This window comes from Schistosoma mansoni, chromosome 2 (genome assembly GCF_000237925.1).
Source record: "Schistosoma mansoni strain Puerto Rico chromosome 2, complete genome".
Taxonomy (NCBI): domain Eukaryota; kingdom Metazoa; phylum Platyhelminthes; class Trematoda; order Strigeidida; family Schistosomatidae; genus Schistosoma; species Schistosoma mansoni.
Genome location: NC_031496.1, coordinates 16,305,397 through 16,332,859, shown reverse-complemented (window position 1 = coordinate 16,332,859; position 27,463 = coordinate 16,305,397). Strand labels below are relative to the sequence as shown.

Genomic DNA, 27,463 nt, shown 5'->3' with positions numbered 1-27,463 from the left:
AGCATAGAACTTGACATATATGCGGATTGGTTCAATTCGTCACACAACACCAGTACGATAAAAAGAGATTATCAAGACAAACATCAAATTAATAGAAGTAGTAAATGTGGGTCGTAGTAGAAAACATTAGGCGTAGACAATATAGTTTGATAAGAGGGAGTGAATTCATGGAAAGAAGTTTAAGATAACTTTAAAACTAAACCTAAGAGGGTACAACGTGTGAGTGCATTTACGCTATTATGACCGATTTAGAGCTGTCACTTAATGTCTCCAACCATTGATTATGATAACCCGGCCTACCCCAACCTAGTAGTTTGGATCTATCAACACAGCTTAGTCCAATAATCGATGACTTCATAGTTGGAACCACATTTCAGTCCATTATACAAGATTGGGACAGCATTCATTTGTAAGTGTAAACCATTTGAAAAATGTCTGTCGTCAGCAAGGTTTGGTGCTCTGAGTTTCCATAATCAATTTTATCAAACGAGTTTTCTTTCCTTCCCCACATATACATATATTATTTTGATATTGGTTTTCTGTGGAAAGATTTCTGACTTATATTTGTAGATTCAGTTTCTTACCAATACTGGTAGAATTCGATCACAATAAAACAATAGACTGCAAATAGGAAGACTGAAATCGCATATCACGCATATCATTTTAAAATTTATTAAATAAAAGGTTTAATTAAAATCTTCACCATAATACTAGCAGTATTGTATGATTTGTATTTCCCTGAGGTCATACTTTCAAGTGAAAAAAGAAACGCTTTGATGAAATGGCAAAGACTTGTTATTTGTATATTTCCCTTGACTTGGGCGTCGACGTACTTCAAGGTCACTTATTAAGTTACATTAGTTTCACATTGTTTATTATTTTAAGCCATTCAGATAGATCGAGACAGGTAAAAAGAAAGTATGTCTACAGTCAGAATATTATTTCATGGTACAAAAATCTACAATTTTCCACTGTAATTTTATACTGATATCATTTATGGCCCATTCCAAGTTTCGATACAGTAATGTCAATCACTACACATTGTTACAATTTAATCAAGTTTATCTATGGTGACCAATTGATTATGTTTCTATTAACATTAGAGAAATTAATGTAAATAAGTTGGAAAACATTTACAGTCAACTAGAAATTCGTCAATTTTTGCTTCGTCAGTTTTAGAATCTTAGCACTTTACATTTGTAAAATCTAAACTGACAGATTAAAAATTATTAACAACAACGTGCAAAGTATCCTCAAATATACACATCAAAATACCAACCCAGGAGTGGGTATAGCTATTTGCACAAAAAACAGATTAGAAAATAGACACATTATCTTACGATCTTTTTACAGAAAAAACTCTGGAAAATTTATCTACACACAACGTTACTCGAATGTATATTCTCGGACATTGACTAAACTTTGTTAGACTAATTGTTGACTGGTTTTATAGACACTGATTACTCATCTTTCTTGATATTAACCAAAAGTCACTTGCCGGTTATTGTTGCTCGCATACTTTTCAACCAGCAATATATATATATATATATATATATATATATATATATGCGCATACAGTAACAGTGTAGATTCTTTAATCTATTTCTTTTCTAACTGTTCACTTTAAAAATACTGTTTTTGTTCTTTTTCGAACATTAATTTGTTTATATTTTCCTGAATCTCTTTTCTTACCAAAAATTTATTATTTGCTTAACCTACCCCTCAATACTTTGAGGAATATAATGATAGTTTATGGACGAGTAGGTCACGAAACTGATTGTTAAGATGATTGTCTCGATTGTTCGACATAGTTGATATGTTTACGTTTTGATTTTATTTGTCTAGCGCAAACAGACAGTCAGTGAGTCATAGTCAATGCTAAAGTTTGACTGTCTGAGGTATCCTCATCCGATGACATTTATTTTATTCTAACACCAGTAATTTCTTTCGCTATATATATATATATATATATATATATATATATATCATCAAAGAACAGTGAGGTAATCCAATTATTACTTAACAACAACTTACGCGTTTATAATTCTGGTGTTTGTATTGATCATGGGAGTGTTCTCTTCCCTGACATAGATTGTTTAGTCGTCGTTGTTCTTTTCTTTCTGAAGTATTTTCGGACAAATATTTCTCAGAAGACAGTGAAAAATCAGTGACTAAACCATTCAACTCAAAGAGCACAGCATCTTCAAAGTGTTCAGCTTGTATTAGAAATGTTCACTATCAGATGACAAATATGATTCTCAGTATAAAGGGTTTGTGAAGACTGTTGAATGTTATTAAGATCACAAACTCACCTAAGTTAAGAAACCATTGATAATCAGGAAGCACTGAACAACAGTCTCATCCTTGTATAGAACTTCTCAGTAACACAAACCTACATTCTAATCAGGAATCGAACCGAAAACCTTTAGGTCTAGTGGCTAGTTTTTAACCTCTAGATTTTGTGCAATAATGATGTAACTATTTATTTGTGGTTAAAATATTTTAAAAGTATAAGAATGTGTGTTTAAATGAGATTAGCCGTTGTTTTTTGTTTTATTGCTGTAACACTATGAATAATTGTTGTTATTGGTTTCGATTTGTTACAACGATTTTTTTGTATATCCATTCAATGTTATTATAATCTATACAAATCTACTGTTGTATAATTTGTCTGTACACTTATTGTTTACTTTTATAATTGGTAATATTTTTATTAACCTAGGTATTTATTTATTAATATTCACTTGTTATTCTAGTGAAGGTTTTTTTGCTGGCAAACATTTTACTAGTAAATAGAACATATGTAGTTGTTATGGTTTAGATTTAAGTGACATGTCTAAATGTGTACGTCATTGAAAACACATGCATATTACTTCTATGGGAATGATTAATATTACTGATTAATAAACGAACATAGTTGTTGATTTTATTTTAAAAAAATTACGGTTACCTAAGACAACTGAATACCAATTTATAATAAAAATAATGAAATATTAGTAATATCTCAGTGAAGAGAAATCTGAATTTCTAACCTTTTGAGACAATCTAGGTGGCTTATTTGGAGAAATATGTACTAATTTAGCTTGTTGTAAGCTATTTTAAACATCGAATGTCAGTTTTTGGATTACCGTATGGTAGCTTATGATTAATCAATAAAGTTTTCACAGTTATTTCCCAGTATAAACCGATGAAAATAGTGGAATTACTGGAAACCATAAAGTAAAGAAGATTTTTGTCATTATAAGACCATGCATCTCAGAAGTGGTAGTGACCCACAACCTCATTTATTTACGTGGCGTCGAACCTTTGATCTATGATTTTCGCAGCGAATGAGATACTTTTGGTAGACCAGTGACCTAAAATTTAACGGGCTATGATTTTAATTCCGGTCACCTGACAATATGGAGTGATTCATTGAATAACTTTATTTCCAATTTGATTATCTCGACTGGTCACGTTTTCTAAGTTTTATGATTTTAGATGCTATGTTCATCTAAAGTGAAGCGAAGCTAATGATCGAAATAGTGACCTTTAAATCTATTCACATCTTAATTTTCCAGTCCATATACAAATTGATAACCAGATGTAGAAAAAATCCTATATATCTATGTGTATATAAGATTCATTATATCACTGTTATTGCTCTATGTGCGCTCTATGTCTTTAAAACCTTTGAATTAACATGTACAATTGTCCTAATAACTACTGCAACTTGAAATCTGTAGAGAATCAAACCTTCTTGAGGGTTACTGAGGAGGTATTCTGACTGACTACTATTACCAAGTAACATTTATATCCTCATAATTCCCTAATAAAACTCCACTGTGATTTAATACTTGATCTATTATCCAAATAAATCTGTTAACTTATGTGGACGTTTTTTTCTTGAAGGATTTTGGTCAGTATAGTCCGGATGGAAATTATATTATGCAAACAACTGAAGGTGAACAAATCGCACAGCTTATATCTGGTTATGTGGACATTATTTTACGTAGACAACGTAGTCGTGATAGTGGTCAAACAGAAGGCGATGAAGAGAATACAATCATTGAAGAGAATATTGCTCCATCAAAGTAAGTTTTGCTTTCTTCTGCTGGTTTTTTTTACACTCATTTAATCGAATGTTCCCAAATATCCAATTGTTTGTTTCTTTCTTATCGAGGAGTTAGTATGTTTTCTTTGGTTACTGAATATTGACTAAATTTAATTCATCTTCTAACTAATCTTCTTCATACTACTTTGTTTCATCTTCAAAATGATTTTTGTTAATTATCGTAAATTCATAATGTCCGCGGTCAGTTAGTCAACCATAAATAATGTAGAATCTAGCACATTTGTTCACGACTGAAGTAGACACAATAAATCAATACAATGTGATAAAATTGTCAAGATAAATGCCATAGTAGCAGTAGTCATAGTGATAAAAATCATGTATGAAAAATATCACTCGAAAAGGAAGGATAGGTTTGCGGAATGAATATTATAAGTGTTTTGAAACAAAACGTGAGTATATGTTTCATTGAAACCGATTTTTAATCATGTCATCTAACGTCTTCAACTAATGAGTCAGAAAGTCCGCACATACCCGCACAACTAAGTCCCCAATATGTCGGTTGTACAAATTTTCATAATTTAAGCTAAAAACTTTATCTACTGCATAAATAAAGTCCTCTACTTTCAGCGGCTGAAATAATGAGTTACACTCCCAAGTTAAACTTCTTACTCATTATTTTTCCCAAATTGGGTGCATGACTAGACATTTGATGAATAAAAATAAACAGAATATATGCTAAGATGATGGTGGCTAGCAGTGAAATCTAAGACGCGTTTTCGTTTTATTTGGGACTCGTCAGCTGGATGTACTTGCATCCCAGAGTTGATGTTCACTCTGGGACTCGAACCCAGTACTGTTCTCTCGATGCAGATATCACCAACTGCTTGTAGGATATTAGATTACCTAGAGAAATGAAAATATCACTCTAGTCTTGGAGTAAACATTATTTCTAAGACGAGTCCCAAATAGGACGAAACGCGCGTACTGGATTCCACTGCTAGCCACCATCATCTTTGCTTGTAATGCTTGTGACTTACGGCAATCTCAAGGCAATCCGCACATAATGCATACATGCCAATAAGAGACTGATCAATTGAAAGATTCGAAAAACCAATACAAAAATGAGTTAGAATGTATATTAGTTTTTTCCTACTAATTTATCCACTTATGTAGTCTTTTTACCGTCTAAGAAGTGACTAGATTTAAATAAAATTCCATTTTATTATTATATCCATTTTCATTGATACATTTACAAGACGTGGACGAAAATAAATGTAACTCTATTATCAAAAAACATCAGGAAGCTCAAGTATAAACGTGTATAATTCGTTCAAATAAATTTTAAGCTATGACAAATAAAATCTTTATGTATGTCGAGTTTAAACAGTTGACTTGAAGGTACTACCTACTAATGTTTCTACTGGCTCAGTAAATATAGAAAACTTCTTATTCATTGTTAATTCACAAATTAGCTGAATAATTAATTTAACTTCATTTACTGTCGTCGATATAGTATATTTGATAGCCATACTGTATATACATCAAATTATCATGTTATTGATGATCAAATATTTCATTATTCTTTTGGGCTGTATTTGCAATAACAATGTACAGGTTTTCCTCTAAAATCTCTAGATGTCCAATATCAAATGGGTGAGTATTGCGAGCCTAATCAATATTGAAAACTAGGTAACACGATTCGAGTTACTATCCGAAATTTACTTAGTCCTTTGGTAATTTCCAAAACTACACCACTTAGTTATTGTCCTGATGATCAAACAGGTTTCATTTATCCATCTGATTACAACAGTCATGACCTCACAAGACGTCTTACCTATGATCTTCATGCTTCTTGATATTAACTTGGCCAAGTGTTGTACAGTAATTTACCGAAGATATCGTCCACAGAGCACGTTATGTTGCCAATTTGATGGATTTTAAAATACCAATCACTAAATTCCGACGGATTGAGGAGTCAGCTCTCTCACACTTGACGTAAGACCTGATTATTCTGCTTTTGATCTCACTTATAGTTCTAAACTAGGACACAACGGATGTCAGGCGCTTTCTGTTCCTTAATATTTCTCAAGTTCATATCTGTTCATCATTAAAACAACCTTCAAATCATTTTACATGTTCATTTTCCAGACTGAATAAAAGCTCAATTTTTACTGTCGAGCGGTCCGATATTGATATCATCTCTCATAATTAATAACGTGGTTATTAGCAGTAATTTTGAGTGAAAAGTCAATACAGTATAACTATTGCCTATACTAATAAATCTTATCATAGTAATCTATTACATGTGATTGTCAGATGACTAAACGAATAATATATGTAATTTTAATAAAGTTTAACATACATCAAATTCTCGTATGTTGTGTATGTTTTTCTTGTCACATTTTATGTTAACTAAACCCCTTTATATCGAAACCAGCATTTAACTCAAATAGTTGAGCGATTTTTCTTTATTCCATATTCATCCAGAGATTGTAATTCAATACTTTGGTAAAAGCGTATGACAATATTGTTCAATCCAAAGTTCAGACGTTTTTATCTTGTCTGATATTTGTACATTCTTAGATAATTTTGTTCCTTTGATTATTAATGTTTAAATATAGACTGATTTAATACAATAAAATATCAAGACATTATACTACCGTACGTGGCTTACGTATTGAATAACAGGTTCATATAATCAACTTTGTCTCACAGTTTTTGAGTATGAATGTTATTATTATCAGGCTGTTCAAACAGAAGTTGATGAAGTGAACTTTCAACATGTTATCTAGTCTTCAACCGTCAAATGCCTCAACTACTTAGTCACTGACCAACACTGCTACGTAATATAGATGGTACTTTGCGAAGGTAGTTAAAACAAAAACTCATATTGCAATAAGTAACAGAAGGAAAAAAAGATGAAAATGTTGAATGATTCGCACCAAAAAATAAAAAAAGACAACTAGCGTAGATTTCATCGTTCTCGAAAGTTATACTAACTAATTACGTGTATAATATCAATAGAAACTATTCATATCGTTTCAGACTATTGAGTTTGTTTTTTTCCTGAAGTTTCCACACAGTTCAAAATTAAACAAATAGTACTTGAAAGTTCGTCATATTACATTGATTTCCCTTTAAAATTTATGATCTTCAGTGTTATCACTTTTGCAATAATAGTATACAGCATAGAAAGGTTTTCTCTATTTAGATTATTTATTAGAACTCTGGTAATAAATTTATTATTATTAATATTCTTACTATTGTAATAACAACAATGAATGCTATGAGATAATTAATGATAGATCTCTAACCAAATATGCATCAAATTGTTGTATGGTTCCATCTCATATTTCAAACCAGCTACCCCTACGTTATTAATTACGGTATTAGTTACCGATTACTCTAGACTTTGGTGCCTAATTTCTGGCGTAATGATTGAACAGGTGTTGGTTGAATTGTCGAAAACCATATTCCTAGGATAAAAATACCATTCAGATGAGATATTACTTTACTGCGTTTATTGCATTTTTCGCTATGGCTAGTGTCTGAATGTCATCACAAAATTACTAATTCTTAGAGATCATTTTCGTTGAAAGCCGTTTAAGATGTTCAGAAAATTTAAGCACAACTATACATTCCCTATAATAATCAGTTTAACATAGAAATTATGGGAGATATCCAGCAGTTTTTAGTGTTGTTGGATAATGGCTAGCAGTGTTATCCAGGATGCTCGTTTTGTCCTACCTTAAACTCGTCAGCTGGATTGACTTGGATCCCAGTATCGGGTTTTCGCACTGCGACTCCAACCCAGTACTCTTCTCATGAAGCTCCCAATACGTTATTCACTGAGCTACAGAGTCCACACTGGTGATTATATGATATTATTATCGAAGTCGTCAAATTAGGATACATAGATGCCAAAATAGACTCACCAATTACAGTCCTGGACAACAACAACGAGAAGATTCAAATCCTTTCAAATAATGATCACTAGGAATGTTTATATATTTCTAGTTGGGTAAACTGAAGTATTCTCACATATAGATCTAATCATCTGTATTCGTAAAATACCAATTATTTAATAATTGTTTCGATTTATAGGGCTAATGTAATCGCCAATATGAGTGCGACACTACCGCGTGGACATCGCGCTCAAGAAGCGAATTTATCTCATACTGGTTTATTGCGTACTGCAAGTCAAAGGGAAAACTTTAATGAAGGTCATTTGGCTACTGAAAGTCATACTATATCACGTCACAATTTAAGTGGTAATAATAATATTGGCTCTGGACTTATTGTCAATTCTAACGGAGATGTAACACCTAGCGGAAAACGTGGAGTGAGTTATAATTACTTTTCGTTTTTCGTTACGTTTCATTTCATTGCTTTACTATCTTGGCTTAATGTATCGAGTTGTTTTCGTTGTTTTGACAATTGGTGTCAGCATGTACATTAACCTTATATGAGTAAAATGATTAGCCTTAAATTGAAACATATTTTTCAATTTTAAAACATATACCATTGAAAAGTATTTGTTTACAACCTCTGGAATAATATTTTATCCATAAGTTAATTGTGAATACCTCGTATCACTAGTTACGAAGCTGACTAAAATGTGTTTAAAAAATTACTAACTTTCTTTTTGTACGTTTGTACATCTATCTATTTATTGAAACTGAATAAAGAATTATAGTTTAGTCGATATATACACTAATCCTCAACTTTCCCATTAAAACATATATGACATGTAAACCAATGGATACCGGTTCAGTGATCTAAAGTTTAAGTGCCTATAGGTCCTAAGTAGGATTATGGATACTCACTGACGAGGATTTCCCTATTAAAACGGCATAGTTGTTCAGTGCTTCATGGTTTTGAATGATTGTCTAACTATAGTCAATCTGCGCATGATGTATACCATAAAGACACATCAATCTGGAAAATTCAAACCATAGATTTTCACCATGTAAAAGGAGTAGAAAGACCATTTTGTACATTAGTCAATTTAGTCATTGTTATAGAAATAATCGACGTTTAGTGATTGGTTCGTGGATTCGAACTGTATTCCACCTACTTCTAAGCACTTAGATAATGTCACTATTTTCCGTACAAAAAGACTATGTAAACCTGAACTTGGTTATTGAGTTAGATTAAATGTTTTAATATTACAAATAAAATAGTTGTCATATTAACTATAGATAATGAAACCATAGGTACTGTTGGTAAACTGAAAAGTGACCTAATAAAATGACCTTCATTGTCTTCATCTTATTGATTAAATTTAATGTTGTACAATTTTATGAATACTTTTGTGAATTTCTTTCACATTATGAATGGTATATTGATTTCTCCAACACAATAATATTGAAGTTAAGGGTTATTAAATGAAACTATTTCATTATTTTCTTTACTGTTTATTCATTGATTTTTTTTCTACTTTTTTGAGAAAAACATACAGTAATAGAAACATAAATGTGCATTATTGTTTAAAAAAAAATTTTTTTCTACTTCTTTGCGAATGCGATACGTATTTTTTTACACTGTAAATTTACGATAACAGTTTGAACTCTCTTGGCTTTACTCAGATTTTGTGTATCACGAATTAACGTACAAATGATGGTTATCCATTAGACCTAATTCACTGGTTTCTGTTAGTTGAAATAAGCAACATTTTTGGTAAGGTTCAACATCTTGATACAATCTAATTCTGTGACTCAGTTGGACAGCGTATATACTTGGATGAACGTCTTTATATCTGAGTTTAGTTGGTTTTCTGAGTAGATTACTTGTTTTGAGAATGTGCTAAATTCCGAGTTATTTTTCCTTTATTGTGAAGTTGGTTTAGATTTGTATAACGGGAATTTTAATATCGGTTTTCGCAGTTTATCTAAAATGAAATGGGAAAGAGTTTCTTAATCTGTATTTTGTTTTTTGAAATATGATATTCGTTAAATCGTTCTATGCAAAAGCATATCTTGTATGTATGCAGTGATATTATTTACTGATTGTAGTGTTGTAGAATTTTTGACTATATTACAGATCTCATGGATTCGAAGGTCAGTTAATTTTCAATGGAGAAAATATATTTATTAATGATCTTGTTATATATTCAAGTTTAGGATCAGGATGATGAATTACCACTGATTATGTAAAACGTAATTTGAACCTAATTAAGCTTTTTTCTGAGCTGGATATGGTTTAACTTTCTCCGTAATCTCGGGATAATATGAACGTAAGACACTTCTCCTTCTTCTGAATAGTAAAATTCTACCGAAAAGCAGCCTCCCAGAATAAGAAAAGAGCTCCTCCAAAGAGGATTGAAGATTAGATGATCTTGCTCAAAGAACGAAACCCTACCAAAGTCATACACTTGAGCTATAAGTCTTCACCACTATCACATAATCTGATTCAGATGAAGTAAGGAACACAAATTTATTGTCTGTAAATTATTTACTATCGAAAAAAATGAAATCTCAGTGAAGCAATTTATGCTGACAGATATTGTAAATGATACTATGCTAACTTCCGTTAAAGATGTGTTTACGGAAGAAACATGTAATTATGTTGACGTGCTAAATCTTTTCTTACTTTTGAGGAAAAAACAAAGTTCTACATGTTATCGATCACCAATTTCCTGCAGATGCGTATTACAATGTCATAGTGACTGTTTTACAGTCATTTAGTTTAATTATTCTGCTCTTATGATAACAGGTAGACATGTTGTATCAACATTTGTGGTAGCTGTCAGTAATTTTGTGACAAAATTAACGATTATATGTGCTTATATGTTTTCACTCTCCTAAAGCATATATAGGTGTGTAAATATATATGTAGCGTTTGAAAAACGCAGGCTAGACCATATTCATCTTTTTTATTAATTTGTTAGTTTATTGATGGAAGATGATGGATAGTGCAATTGTAGTTACTGCATGCCCCTTAGTTTGCATATGTGTACGCGCGCTTTTAACCACCATGAGCATCCTGAAAAAAGGCCCCAGAAACTTATTATGTTTTCCATGTGACAATGTCTTTTTTTCCCTTTATAAATTCGATGTATTTAGATAATACTTGATCGACCAAGCATAAATTGAATGTTTATAAACAATTGATCTGTCTAGTAATTATTTACTGAAGTTATTTATAATAAGTATATATTCTCTGAATAATTTTAATTTGTAAATGACTTTTACATCAAAAACTGAAATAAGCTTGAGAACCGCTGAGAATCAACTCAAACGAAGACTTATTTAGGGTATGGAATAATGACTAGTTAAAATGGGCTTTCATCTAAGATCTTCAGTTATCGTGGCGACCAAAAATACCTTTAGACTGTTGAGTCTACAACTTTCTCATATTTAATAAATTTGTGATAAAATGTGACCTTCAATATTTATAAACGATGGTTTATTATCTACTAGATAGTATTCTATGTGTAATATCTTGAATCATTTTTTTCACGAAACACCTTTGCTATTTTTTTGAGATTTTTTTCATTAGTCAGTCATTTTTAGTCATATGTTATCAAAAGGATAAAAATCATTCATCGAACAATTTTTGGTTCGCTACAAATAGTCTTTTGTTCTAACCATGAAATCTCAATTTGACCGAGTTCTCAGAATAACATTTTGAAGTTTGCACATCCATTAAATTGTGACCAGATTTTTGTTTTAACGTTTTTTCTCGGGACAAACTATGTTTTACTCAACTAACAGGTTCAATGAAAAAATTATTGGAAAAACACGATACTATCTATGATATTTAGACGTTTGGTAGTTATGGATGCTTAGTTGGTAGTATTATGCTTACTTTTTGACTGGAAAATGAATTTTCATTTCCATTATAGAATTTCAAAACTAGTAACCGAAAGACTTTAGATGTCTTAACATGAAAAAATTGGTTACAGTGGTAACAATATCTTATTCATCCTTTATCCCTCTCCAAAACTTCGGTTTTTAATATTAATTCATACCTTTGATTTCATATTTTTTTTAAAACTATATTTCTTAATAATTCACTTTTAGAACCATTCATGTAATTTCTTTGTCTTTTATCCTGTTTAAAAATTAAAACCTATGTTTTAAAAAAAAAGTCAGTTCGGTTTTAGTTGAGTGACCTATAAAGAGCTGGACAGACACATACTAGTATGTGTCTCCTCAGAACTGCGTGTTCACGACCCTACCATTGTCAAACCCAAGGTCTTACGTCTGGCACTTAACTTTTAGACCACTGAACTGACATTCAATAGTTTGCATGTTTAACTCCTATCGATTCGCAATACTGCACAATCGTCTTCTAATGTTGTTAGTGGTTAATTGCCTCATATTGGTTAAGACCCTCACTGGAACATCAGGAATCACTTCTCAAAACTAGTAACCAGTGGTCGTTATTTTTATCACAGAAGGAGGTTTTTTTGAGATCGTTTCATTTTAAAGTTAACGTCAAAAACTGATCTTGGTTGAACTATTTTTGAAAATTAGGGAACACTGAACAGTTGTGTCTTTCAAGCGTATGTAGTTTGATGCATTCCTTGACGTCTTATTATGTTCAGATAGATAGTTGCTTAAACATTTAAGGCACCTAGTTTTGTATGTTTGTTATTTGATTATTTAGTTAAGAAATCTTTTCTTAAAAAAAGATTACAAGTATTAATTATCTTCTGGCTATTTATTCAGTTGGTCAGTGTTCCTGTCTTCTGTGTTAACTTTTCGATTGATATTCGATTATATCGAATGCATAACCAAAACGCAAGTTCAGCCACTAAAATTACTCCAGTGTTTTTTTCAATCAATTGGTCCTTTATAATACCGTCATAGTTAAATTTATACCGTCTATCTTCTGAACAACTCCAGAATTATGCAACTACTTTTGATCCATATTAGTAATCTTACCTATCCTTTCTGAATCAATGTTGATAAGATGCATTTTTAATACACAATTCATTTAGTGTAAGTATAGGTTTTTCCACCGCTAGATTATTAAGGTTCTTATCATAAATATATTGTACATCAATCTTTTGGTCACCTACATGTCTATCTAGGAAATGGTTTTATCGATAAATTTTTCTTAAAACCATGACTATGTTAACATGTTACCTTTCATATTATCTATCACATTAGGTATATATATATATATATATATTATTGATTTGAAAGTTGTTATTGGACACTTGCCAAAGTGTTAATTAGTTTATATAAGTTAGAATAAATCAGTCAGATGTGTGCGTTGGATTTTTCATCATATTATTTATCACTTAATATAATGTACATGTAAACCATCACTTATTTCATCCTATAAATCTAGACATGGTGGGAAACTTAGTATTTACATACAATTTACTTGTATATATATATATATATATATATATATATATATATATATATATATATATAAAATCATACTTGAATTGTTTGGTCATCATATTTTTAGTAAATAATTCATCCCCTTGTTGTCAGATAACATAATTATCAGAATTATTAGTCAGTTCGTGTGACAATTATAAAGAATGGTTGTAAATATGATCATGTATGTATATTATGTGATCATTATATAGATATTACTTGTTCGGTAATTTTTCTACTTAATAATGAATTTCAGTAGTTCCTATTGTGTGATTTGTTTGAATAGAATTATAACCATATGCTTTTAGATTTTTATAAACTGATTGTTTATACACTTAGTATTGTTTGTTTGAATCTTCCCATCGATGTGTTAGGACTGCAACTGGTCAGTCTCTAATTGGCATATGTGCATACTGTGCGTATTGCCTCGATATAGCCTTGATTCACAAGCATGATAAGCAAAGATTATGTAATTGTTTGTTACTTTCTATTGAATTCAACCTATTATCAGAGTTTTAGACAAAGAATTCGGTTACTTTGAAAGGTAATACTGTACTCTAAGAAACGAGTATCATATGTTTAAGTGCCTAGACATTATTGTAAAACAAACTTTATATAATGAGAACAAATCGAGTAGTTTTTTTCCTAAACTTATGCAATTTGAACTTTCATGAGTGTTTGTCAATTCGATATGACGTATCATCTTAATTTGCTACTTATTTTCGGCGGGAACATCTTGTAATTGATGTGTAGGTCAGGGTATATGAGTTTCGAGATAATAATAAGAATCCAAACCTTGTTATTGTCATTAAACATCAAATTTGGTGACTTGGATATACCATACGAATGCTGTCACCTCTGGTTTCATGCTAGAGATTATCTTTCAACGCTGAGTCTTTGAAAATTGAAGTGGCCTTTTTACGACGAAATGTATTGGATAGAGATAGTTGCTTGGGCTTGACATCCCTTGGTCCTCAATGATTCTCTCTGTCGAGTTAGTCACTATTTTGTGCAATGGGGTAGAGTTTAGTTGTTTTATATTGGAACGTGGCCAGTACCATTTATATCTGCTCATAATTTTTGTGAATTAAGACAATATCGAAGCAATCCTCACAGGATTGACATATGCCAATATTAAGACTGATCAGTCGCAGTTCTAAACGTCAATTGTAAGATTCAAACAACCAACAGAAAAATGACTTATACGCTCATTAGTCTCAACTTTCGAGCATGGACCATTGTTTTACTGTTTTATTAGTTCACGTACAAGATAGAAATTTGTGTACTTGGTTAAGAGCCACATTCTACTTATTAAGGCTAGTAATATTACCCGGATGACCAGACTGAAACAATTTATTTCAGGGTTCGAACCTATTGCTTAGTGAAAGGAAATGTCTTAACCACTAGTACATCTTTCCACAGGAACCGTTTAGAGATCACTATCTACTCATCAAATTACCGACATTCCATTAGTTTTATATCACATTAATGTCAGTCCAAAACTTAGTTACTGATTTAAGGTGTTTATTTAAATAATGATTTTAATAGCGTTCGTACCCCTTCAAATTGTTACCACTTTTTGGTTTTCTTTCGCACAATACCGGTTTTCAGAAATCCAAAATCAAATTTACTATTTGCTATCCAATTAGTAACTGTTTACAATTTTTTCTAATGGAAATTGATTTATAGCAATTTCGTCTTATTGATTAAATATTTGTTTACAGTTCCAAATGATTGATCTTGGACAGCCGAAACGTGCCTTACTCTCTCGTATAGACTATGGTGTGCGTACGATTCAAGGAGCATGTGAAGATATTGATAAACCTATATATGAAGATGAAGAAGCATTATACGGTGATGATATAGTATGTTTTTGTAATGTTATACACTTTTTTGATTGTCTTTATAAGTAGTTGCCTACTTTTCAATAAATTATTAACTAATATCATCAGATTGGTACACGAGGTGTTAATAATTTCATTCTTATTGATATTAAGTCTATTATTTTTGTTTTTGAAATGAGACTAAACAGATTTTCTATAGATTTGAATAAAATTGGCTTGCTGAGATGATGATGTTCTTTTAGAAGATAAACACTGATATAGTTTTGTATAACACAGTAAAAATATTTCATAAAACAATTCATTAAAGAAATCTATTATAACTTGATTCTTTTCAAAGTTGTTTGATTGTTTCCATTTATAGAGAGCGTGTTCAAACTTTATGGTCATCATATATTACCATAGATTTTCTTGTTTTCAATTTATTTTAATAAATTTGATGTGTATGTAATCACCTTCACGAAAAGTATGTAAAACTTATCTCGAATCTAGTTGCTGAGATACTCAAGATGTACCATCATAGTGGATTGCGTTATTTTTTTCTACCATCCTGTGTCAAAAAAGTTGCTAACCATATAATAGATTAATTGTATGTTTCTAGATGTATATGGATGTCAGTTGACCGCTATTTAAAAACATTTTATACATATATTTTTAAATATCTACAAGCGCGATTTGATGCAATTTTGCTCTAGGTATTCTTTGTGGTGATCAAATGCCTGGTACTCATATTACGATTATATATATATATATATATATATATATATATATATGCTGCTTATGTTGACAGACTTAAGTAGTATGTAACACAAATCAGAAGTGAAATGCCTGATAGCGGCAGGTTGAGAGGATCGAATTGAAGAGAACAGGAATGTAAATAAAGAGTAATTGTTATAGCAACAGGAATGAGAGAACGATGATGTTTGTAAGTGACAATCGATAAATGTGCAAATGAAATATTTAATGTATACTTCCCAAATTTTACAAAACCACTCTGTAATTATGCATTAAACAATAAATTGGTTACCCTTACCAAGTATTCGTTCACTACACATATATTAGATTTAAAGTTTATTGGTAAATTAAATGTTCAGTAAAGTTGTAATACAATGAGCAGTGCATAAAATTAAGTAATCTCAAGTGTATAGTTATTGTACTAGAAATGTTACTGAAATGTAACATAATATGTACGTTTATTAGGATAAACAAACAACTATATTTCATTAACCAGAATGTTGAGTTAACTGTGATAAATTATCGACGATATTCAAGAATTATAAATAGCTACAATTTTTGTAATAATAAAAATAATATTAATATTGATAGTAAAAAAAGTAACAAAACAAAACATAAATATAATTGAAAAAATCATAAAACAAGGGTTTGTAGTTAAGTGTACTATCTAACAAATCGTCTTTGTATACCTAATTCAGGTTGTGCTCTGGGAATGAATGCCGAAAAAAAGATTTGCAATAGAATGTATGCTTTGTTGTGAAACTTTCGAAATCTTTGAATAAGTCTTGTAAATTATATCAAAGGGCAAAAGTTTGGTTGAATGACTGAAAATCTACTGCATATTTCAAAATGAGGGACTTAATTGTTATAAGGGTAATCATCTGTTGCCATTTTTCAATAAAAGTGAGATGTCTAGTATTTTTGATTATTCATCTCGTTCATTTATCGTAATTTTTTTACTTGAGACTTCATTTTAATCATTCAGAGCTATGTACATATTTCTTCTGTGAATACGCTACAGCACCGCATCCCGAACTACTATTTAAAAGTAGATGAATTGAAAACAAAAGCTTCAAACGAAATATTCACTGTAAATTAGGCTTCGTTTGTAGTATTCATTCACTAAATGGACAGAAAACTACTATATATTGTATGCATATTGAACATTCAGTAGAAGATTCGCTACAGCTTTACGGACATGTATTCTATCTCTTTAGTTTGATTGTTGATATTCAACTCGGTTTTCGGTCATTCTTTTAGCTCAGTGTTTTCGTCTACACAAACTTTACCTACTAGATAATTGTGCATATTGAACGTTCTACACTTTTTGTTATTAAATTAATACTAATAGAGTTATCAAGTAAATACTTAGAATGAATTATTCAACATACAGAAAGCAACAACAATTTTCAGGAAAATACTTCTTCAAAATAAATAACCTGTATCGGTTACGTGCATAAATTGATTATAATTATCTCTTCTAAGAAGGGAAATCAGTAAGTATCAATAATCATATAAGTAATTTATCAAAAGGATTGAGGTCATCGTACTATAACTAGTATATGCAATGAATTAATCAACTAGAATAAATCTGGTTGTTTTTGTGTTCTGACATTTATTATGCACACTAGTATAATTATGTAGAAATGAATATAACATCATGGTGTATTTGACCTGATCAATTGGGATTTTGATACCAGTAGTTGAGTCAATTCAGTGAAATAATTTACGTATGTCTGTCAACAACATTTCGAAATTCAGCCTTTTCAATACATTTCAAGTGTAAAGCATATAACCTAAACTTTTTGATGTACAGTTTCAATATGCTGAATAGTATACATACAAAGCTATAGTTTTCCTGTGTTGTTTAAGTCTAGTTAAAAAAATGTTTCAACTAAAAGGTTTGAAGTAATTGTCGGGGTTTCCTCTCAACTAGCACCATGGTACATAGGATAAACTTAATAAAGAAGCTATATTTGTTTTATGATAGTCATTTTTATCAGCCGAAGCAACCGTTTCCTTCTGAGTACATAGATTTGGTTGGGATCGTTTTATCAAAAGTACATCTACAAAATACACCATTCGTTGTTTGTCGTTTATTATACACGAATTTCTTACTTTGCATCAACTATCGATGAAGTGTTTGATGATCATATTTATAAAAAAATGATTATAATTGTTTGGGTTGTGTACTATATATATATATATATATAGATAGATAGATAGATAGATAGATAGATGCTTTTCCTTATCTTATAGGCTAGTAAGGTGTTCTCTTTAATTAACTAAGTCATATTTCGAATACCAAAGTATTACATTTTTATATGTATTACTTGTAACATGAAACATTTCGATTACAGAATACAAAACGTTGGCGTTCAGAAACATTGCAACAAGCTCGCGCTGGTGTACTTAGTCATCTAGGTGCAATGACAATGGCTACGGGTCGCCTTATCTCTGGCATTGAAATATCAAACAATCGGAGACGTAATGGCGGTAAGTATTATTATTATTGCTATTTTAACTATTTAATACTTATCTTTATTTATGTGAAACTATTTTTGAGCATTTATTATTATCACAATTATTTATTGTTGAGAAAAAGATTGTGTATAGTATGAAGTCGGAAGTTAAAACGACTGTAAACCCACACAATGAGATGACTGTCAGAACACAAACATCGCGAGATCCGACTCAGTTTGCGATCGTGGAATTATACTCTTAAGAAGGTTCAAGCTAAGATTTTTCAGTAGTTCTTCGTTTTCACTAGTTCTTCAAATAATTCATGCCTTAAACGAATGCTATCGTCAAAGTGAATAACATTCATCAGCAATTCGATTAAAATATTGATCTAAATGAAACCATTTATGTAACCTATTCCTATTATCCCAAATTTAGTATATAGAAGTTGCTGGTTGAAGTTTGGAAACTAAGCTTCATGCTAGTTGACTCCCATCAGCAAGATATGTTTAGCGACATTACTACTGAGATTTATGAGCTGCTATTGACCTACTATATCACAGAGCTGTTCACAATGATTCATCTAACTGAGTAGTAGTTGTGTAGTGAACTAACTAATTTTTTTATACATAACTATACAGTGCCATCCTAAAATATGAAAATCTTAATATAAATACATTGTTTGCACATCTCCCTTCAGTTGTCCTTTACATACCTCATTTTCTTCCAATTCTATTGTTATTGCCATTGCTGTCTTTTTCCCTTCTTGTTCTCTTAAATTCAATAATCTGCTATCAAGCGTCCCGCTTCAGAATGCTGCTACATGCTACTTATAAATGTCAGCATAAGTAACATGCACCACAGTAGTATTAGAAGTCAATATCATGTTTTTCTACTCCTTAGTTACTGATCAAAATCGGTTGGATTTCAATTTGTCCAATGTATCATTTATTTGTCGTAATTTAAACTTAGCCATGATTTTAAATCATTTCAGATCAATACAATAAATAGAAACCATGCAAGTTTTTAGTTATGATTATATCATGGAAATCCAAGTTTTTGACTAAAATTTCTTTTTACAAAATACTACTTATCTTTAATAAAATATGATTTCATATGTGATAAGGTGATAGAAAAGTACCCTGATCATTAATTTAATACAGTTATAGTTAACTTTATAAATATGAACAGGATAGAATTGTTTTTATTAAACAAATGACAGTTTGTGACCATCAAAATTGAATTGATTTTCTACTGTTTGAATAGATTGAAATACAATGTAATACATGCTTAAAATAAACTGTACACAGTAGCAGTACAGACGACATATACATGTACGTATTTACATATGAAAAGTCATTGTACACATGCCAAAAAATACCAACTTGAAAATGGTTTAAAGATTGGTTGGTAGCAGTTGTATGTGTTTTTATTCCTGTCAATTGGAAGATATTGGTATATTTATGAAATAATTGTTTTATTTAGTTATTGAATTCACGACTTTGATTTCAAAAGGACAATAGATTCAACTAGAAAATAATCCAAGATAGAAAATTAGTGTTTAAATGAACAAACGTCTAATTCACTTGAAATAATTTCATTAACCAAAAACTTTTAATGTGATATTGAGCTCAGTACTTCTTAAGTTGTTGCGATGCTTATATGTTATGGATTTGGAAAAAATGCATCAGACTTTATTCGATAAGTCAGTAAAGTCTTACAGTGCAGTTTCTATATTATGGTGTATAGTTCACGTCAACATGATGATTGTCGTATGATAGGTTGTTAAATTCCATCAAAATATTATAATAACTTAGTGATGTGAAAAAAGGCTGCTTTACAATGCTACTTTATACAATTTCCCTGCAAAGGAGCAGTTCATTAGAATTAGGATTAAGCGTAAAGATTAGAATGAGAGTTTTACTTTAGAATTAATAGTTTCCAATTGGGGTTTAGGATTAAAGTTTGTTCGTAAAATCAATGTTCAAGTAATATAGAGACGGAAAATTATCACTTTTAGTATAAACAGACCCGTGAAAGGTTTTTCAACGTGATCCGATACGTTTCTACAACGTTTTGTTTTGGTTTTAAGTCTCACTAACCTTTGATTCATCTGAAAATTCATAAAAATGGTATAAGACCATTTAAAACTACTGCGCGCTTGTATTCTGAGTAACAGTAATTCATTACTTTTCGTTTTTGTTACATATTGACTGTATATGATTATACTTTTGTTTAGTTTTACACTGTATCATTTAGTTCTTTCATTTGATTTTTTTCCTCATTTTAAAGATTTATCTCTCAAGTAAATCTGTGTTATTTTGTTCATGATCATAAGCCTGTCAAGTTAAGGAGTAAAATATATAAATCACTATCTATAGTCCAATGCATCTAATGAATTATCATTGCAGATATATATTCCCATTAAGTGTTTGTGTGTGTACGTATATTTTGTTAGTTACTGAATGACTTACTGTGTTACACAGTGTTTCTTTCCTTTTTAATCTCTTCAATAAAAGGAGCGAAATTTGTCTTTCATTTCGTAGTGTGCAATCTACCGACATTGACTTTATCTAATTTTAGTAGGAAAATGTTATTTATCTTTAATAAGCATTAGGAAACAGTTGAACTTTAACGAGTATCCAACGTTAACAGTGAAGTCTGTCAAGTTGCTACTCTACCGATGTATATTTTAAATCCTTGACGCCATTCATTGACTAATCAATTAATTTTCAAGATGTTTAACATATGAAGGAAAACTGTACTCGATTATATAAAAAATATTTAAGAAAAACAGAACCTCGAAAGATAATTCTCATCCGCGTTCAGCCGATTAGATAATATCACTAACATTATGATACCAAGATTAGTTTCATTACATAGCGTAGAATGCATATCATCCAGCTAACGAGCCCTGAGTAGGACGAAACTCGCGTTCTGGATCCCACTGCTAGTTACCATCCATCTTTGCTTATAATGCATATGACTTCAGACAATATTGAGGCAATCCGTACAGGATGCACGCATGCCAACAAGAGACTAATCAATTGCAATCCTAAACATATATAGGAAGATTCAAATAAACAATACAAAATGAATTAGAATATGCTTTTTGTTTCATTTTAAAAATCAGTTATATGTTCATGTTTATTTCTAAATAATTTTTTTCTGTAAATTTTATGTCTACTAATCAAAAACGTCTTGATTTCTTAGTTTTCGTTAGATTTTATGACGTTCGTTTTTTTTCTCTACGGAAGGTTTTTCAATTGTATTTATCACAGTCTGAATAAGTTTTGGTATTCTCATCACCATGTGAACATATCATTTACCTTTTTACGAAACCATATATCTATTATAGCCGTTTCACGTTCAGTGAATGATATTCCAGTATATGTGTTCATCGTGTGTATTGATAGGTACTGAAAAAAAAAATATATATATATATATATATAATGTTTATGGATGGATGTAGAACACAATGCAGTACAATAGCAAGATAATTTCACACCTGTCCATTAAACACTTTCAAAGTATCGGAATATTTCTCCCAGTTTTTCAACAAACAGATAACCCTGCTAATACTACTACTACATTACTTTTATCTATGCACCTATTCACTTATCGTAATTTGTTCTTCTTCCTACCATGTCTGTTCAATAAAGTGTCCATGTAGTATGTATGTACGTGGGTGTGCGGGAGAGAGATATGTAACTAAAAATTAACTCATCAATTATTTCTTTTAGAAATGATTAGAATCGTATTCGGAAACTTGTTATTGTTGTCGTTAAAATAGATCAAATTTTCAATCTATGTATAAATAACTTTTTATCATGCACAAAATGATGAATTTACAGGAGTATTTATCTTTTTGAATAAAAAACACCGCTAATTTCTAAAATGCTACCGATAATCTATAAGTGACTAATGAATTAGTTACTTACTCTTATCACGAATGACAGCTGTTTCTGTAGTAAGTAATGCTTTGATGAATTTTGGTTTTCTAGAACAAAATCGAAAAAGTTTTTACAGTAACGAATGCATATTTTAAATTAAGTGCATTAAGTATTATCAACACTGGATTGGACTCTAGCAATTCCAATAGTAATACATGTAATTCTTGGCAAGTGGTCGTTTATCATAGAGGAATACTGTCTATTGCCATTAAATTTTGTGCATATGACTTCCCAGATCTATAATGCTTACCTGTATTATTAGAAAACAAAAAATATGCTTAAATTATTTGTATGATATAATATAGTCAAGTGGTATTGCACATTAATATGATGTAATAATATATTCTAGTTGTTTACATCATTTGCTACTTCATCCATTTTCTTTTTCGTATATATTTGTCCACTTGTTATTATTTACAGACTACATGTGAAGTGTAAACATGTGATTCAGTTACTTTTCTGTTTACTTGATTACTCATGTTTTATGTGATTTCTAGGTTATAGATTAAGGTGAATAAATGTGAACTATTAGAAGCTTTGTGTGTATTTTGCCAGTTTAATTTTAAACCTAAATTACTAGTTAGATTAATATATCACTTAAACTATGTATTCAGTTATCATCACAATTATAGATTACATTTAAAAATAAGATCGAGAAATAAAGGTTAATATGCGTATGTGTTTGATCTTATTAATTTACTGAGAATAATAGGTAAAGGATGCATTTAAGATAAATTTAAACGATGCCAACTAGTTGATGTTTTCCATCATCGATGCTTATACTTACGTTTCATTGCCATGTGACAACTTATAACGTAAATAATGACTAATCACTTACATACAAAATAGTTCATTCTTTAAGAGGCTACAACTTAATGAGTAATTTTCTGAATTTATCTTAGATGTTATGGTATAGTTTAGTATTACTTATTTTGTAACAAGGTCAATTATAGGTAAGTGATGTTTCAACTGAGCATTTATTGTTAGTTTAAGCTATTTTGGTAAATGAGATTTTCTGGTCAGGGTTCACTCAACAACCACAATCAGTAGCTGGAGGAATAGGATGGCATAATAACCAATGGTGCAGATTCATTTACCCTTTATCTTCTTTTAGCTTTTGAAATCAGGTATTTCTTGATAAATATCTTTTTATCCTGACTTTGCTAGTCATATTCTCAATGTCTAGCATTTTCAATCTTATTGTTACTACTTTTGTCCTTGATGCTGTGCTGTTTATCTTGCTAGTTTTATCCTGTCTCACTATTGTGGTATAGTGGCTTTTACTGACATCCATTTGTGTTAAACCTTATATTCAGTGGCTTACTGACGTTCAAATGAGCTGTGATCAACTTTACTAATAATTAGTAGTATGTTGTTTAGTTTAGACTTAGTGAGTCGATACTGTTTTAGTGCAAGATAGTCTGTTTTAACTTTACATAGGAATAATGTAACTTTATTCGTTTTTAGATTGACTAACGTCGAAAGCAACATTTTGGTTTCTATAGTAGACCAATGATTTATCGCGTTATATATTCGAATCTATTATATTTTGGTATTAAACGACTTGATTCTATCTGCTTTACGCATAGGGAAGGGATGTAAAAATGATTTTGAGTAAATCTCTCTAACCATTTGGAATTTCTTCCAGTAGGCTACGTACCACTGAATACAATACTTATAGTTTATTATTATTAGCTCTATTCAATATCATATTTTTGACACAATATAGAATTTTGAGCATAAACTATCTCAACAAGTTTCCATTTCTTATTTCTTAATTGATCGAGTGGTCGCAGTTTAGATGTTAGCAGTTCAGAAATTAACATCTGAACAATGTACATTCTTTTTAATGCATATTGCCAGCAACCACTATATCTGTGATCCGACTTTTTTGTAACTTGTACAGTGAAAGGTCTATACTCCTCCACAAGGGGTAACAGACGTAAGCTGAATACTAATTACTACTTATTGCTTAACTAATTAAATATTTATTATTTATTTGATAATAAAAATAAGTTGTTACTGTTTTCTTTGTCTGAAACTTCATTAAGACATGTGACAAAAATAAAACAAACTATCAAAAAAAAAACAAGCTTACATCATGTTTGTTAGAAAAAACAAAAACAAATAAATTTTCCAACATTTTTTTTCGTGTGAGATGACATGATATGATAAATACGTTTATTCACGTTCATTTTTCAGTGAAATGATTATAAACTCACATTATCTGTTTCAGTAATATATCTATCAGTATCTTCTCCATCATTATGTTTAAAAATATACTGTTCTCTCAGTACAGGTAATATATTTACATCGATTTATTCTTTTGTAACTTAGAGACATTAAAAAAAAACAAGCTCATATTTTTCATGTGTTTGCTGTTTATATACAGAATGATATCAGTTTGTTAGGTAATAAGAAAATCATATGATATTATTGGTAACAATGAAAGTTGATATTCTCAACTATCTATTATAGATGGAATATCAAATCTCTATAGAATTTTCAGTAGAATTCATTGTAACTATTAAATATAATTTATAGTTTGAATGATGAATAGGCTACTTTTGTTTTGTTTTATTTTTCTATAGAATTTCTTTTTGTAAAACAGAGTTGACGTAAAAATAAAAAAAGATTGTCTCATGAAAGAATGGAATTTACTACCAGCGAAATAACAGAATTATTATTTTTTTCTTATGTGTGTAACATTTAAATGCATCAAACTAGTTAATTTATATGTGTTTGTACATAGGGAAAGTAAAGCCCTGTTTGATATATGAACGTGCTGGTTCCCGCCAATCAGAGAGGAGTGAACTATCGATCAGAGCAGTCCTGCGTTCTGCCTAGTCCAGCCAGTTCAGTCCAGAACACCAATAACAGCCTCTGAAATATGAATCATTATTCACAAACATACTGAGTTTATATACCAATCAAACAGACCACATCGTACCATAAAATAAAAAATAACATTTGTACAAGGTTTGGTCAAATATGGCTGTGAATAGGGTGAAAAGTAATCATAGATTGGGTATAACTCAAGAATTGGAAATCGTATAATAACAGTGCATAGGTCAAAATAAAGCTTATAATAAAAGGAACATGAATATGAATAGTTTAGTTACTTAACAATTATACAATAGGAAATATACATATCATATTGGTCCATAAACAGTCCTCAAAGGTTACCACTCATAATTCTCCACGGGATATAACAAATACAACTGTGGATTAATTTATCCATCTAGTGAAATACAATATAGAACCTGACACAGAAGTACATCGGCTCAATGTGCCACATCACATTAGGTCCGCGAAATAAAGTTGTCAAGTCGAATCATCGAGTGGTAGAAATGGTAACAGTATCTGTATTTGTTAAAAATATTCGGTGTATGAAAAAGAAAACAAGTATAAGGAAATTTCGGGTCTCAGGTTCTAAGGGAAGACGAAGAGTCAATTAACGTGTGCCACTGTGAACTAGTATGAGCCGTGTTATCTAAAGTCTCTAAGCGCTAGTTACCATAATCGCATGCGCCTCAATCAGATTATCTGGTCTGGTGTTTGACGAAATCTCAGCACGGATACAGAAGCCTCGTTTAGCTTTCGCCAACTTGCGTGATTTTTGGTGTAGGCGAGATATCCGTCTACTAACCAAAGGACGGGTTCACTGCGCAGCAGTTCGTTCAGTCCTACATTATGGCAGTGAAACATGACCGGTGAAAGTAGAGGATATTCGTAGGCTACTGGTATTCGATCATAGGTGCCTTCGAAGCATTGCTCGTATATCCAGGGACCACTGAGTAAATAATACAGTTGTTAGGAAACGGATACTAGGTAAAGATGGCAAATCGATTGATGAAGTAGTGAAACTTCATCAGTTGAGATGACTGGAACATGTGTTACGTATGCCCAACCACCGACTGCACCGACGTGCAATGTTTTATTGTATAGGAGTAGTTTAGAAGAAAGCTAGGGGCGGCCAGACCAAAACGTGGCACAAATCCATGAAGTCACTGACAAGTGGACTGAGCCATGCTGGTAGGTGTAGACTACCTGGTTGGGATTCGCGAAATGATAGCAATCGATGGTTAGAGACCTTAAATGACATGGCTCAAAATCGTTTGCAATGGCGAAGGTGCATCCACTCTTTGTGTTCTTCCAAATTCTAATCTTCTGAATTCTTCATGTCCTTATCTTTTTTTCTCTTTCCAAATTTATTTCACTGGAATATACTCCTTGAATAACATCTTCAAACCCTAATCTTTCCTATTACTACTTATACTTTTACTACCTCTACCACTATAGGATTTGAATCGACAACTACATCTCTGTGCTAATGTGATATAGCATCTCGAACTGATGTACATACGTACGAAGTTCTACGTGAGTGATTGACTGACTGACTGACTGTATATATTACAGTAGCAATAATATCAATCCTAATCAAGTGATGGTGTATCAGGCAACAATAATCCGTAGTCAAAAATAACTATAATTATAACTATAATTATTGCACTCGTTAGTGTTGTTTAACAAATCAACAAATATGTCGTGATTATAAAATGCAGAAACTATGTGTAAATAAATTGAATGTCAAAAACAATAGCTTCGTGGGGTTACAGAAATGTGCGTATACAATTCTTAATTAAAAAATGAAATAACCACATTTATGATTTATGAAAAAGGTGACTAATAGTTTATGTGTAAATCACTTTATTTAATAACTTTTGTGTCCCGGAATTAATTAAACAATTATCTATTTAAAAACACAAGTTCGTATTGCTGATATAAATGCTGATAACTTTCATGGTTTGTAATAGATTGATATCTAAGCCATTTAAAACAAACTAGATAGGATTCCAATAATATCTCGACATATTGCATTGAATTCGTCGATTGATGTCACTTGATAATTCTATCATTTTAACAAATAAAAACATGTCACTGTAGTGTACTTCGAACATTGTCAGGAAAGAACAACAGTATATTTCTTGAAAATAAATAAAATACTGATGAAAGTATGATTGTAGGTCAATAAAATTTACTTTTCCCGAAGTATGTTACGAATGATTTTCTATCTGT

At 30.9% G+C, this 27,463-nt stretch overlaps 1 protein-coding gene across 1 annotated transcript in view; it reads left to right on the top strand.

Moving 5' to 3' along the window:
* The window catches only part of Smp_167010 (putative talin), a 104,654-nt gene that overhangs the window by 16,724 nt on the left and 60,467 nt on the right, over window positions 1-27,463 (top strand). The window contains 4 exon segments of the mRNA XM_018795860.1: window positions 3,892-4,073; window positions 8,159-8,396; window positions 15,120-15,260; window positions 18,332-18,467. Of these exon segments, the coding sequence (XP_018650130.1) occupies window positions 3,892-4,073; window positions 8,159-8,396; window positions 15,120-15,260; window positions 18,332-18,467 (697 nt within the window).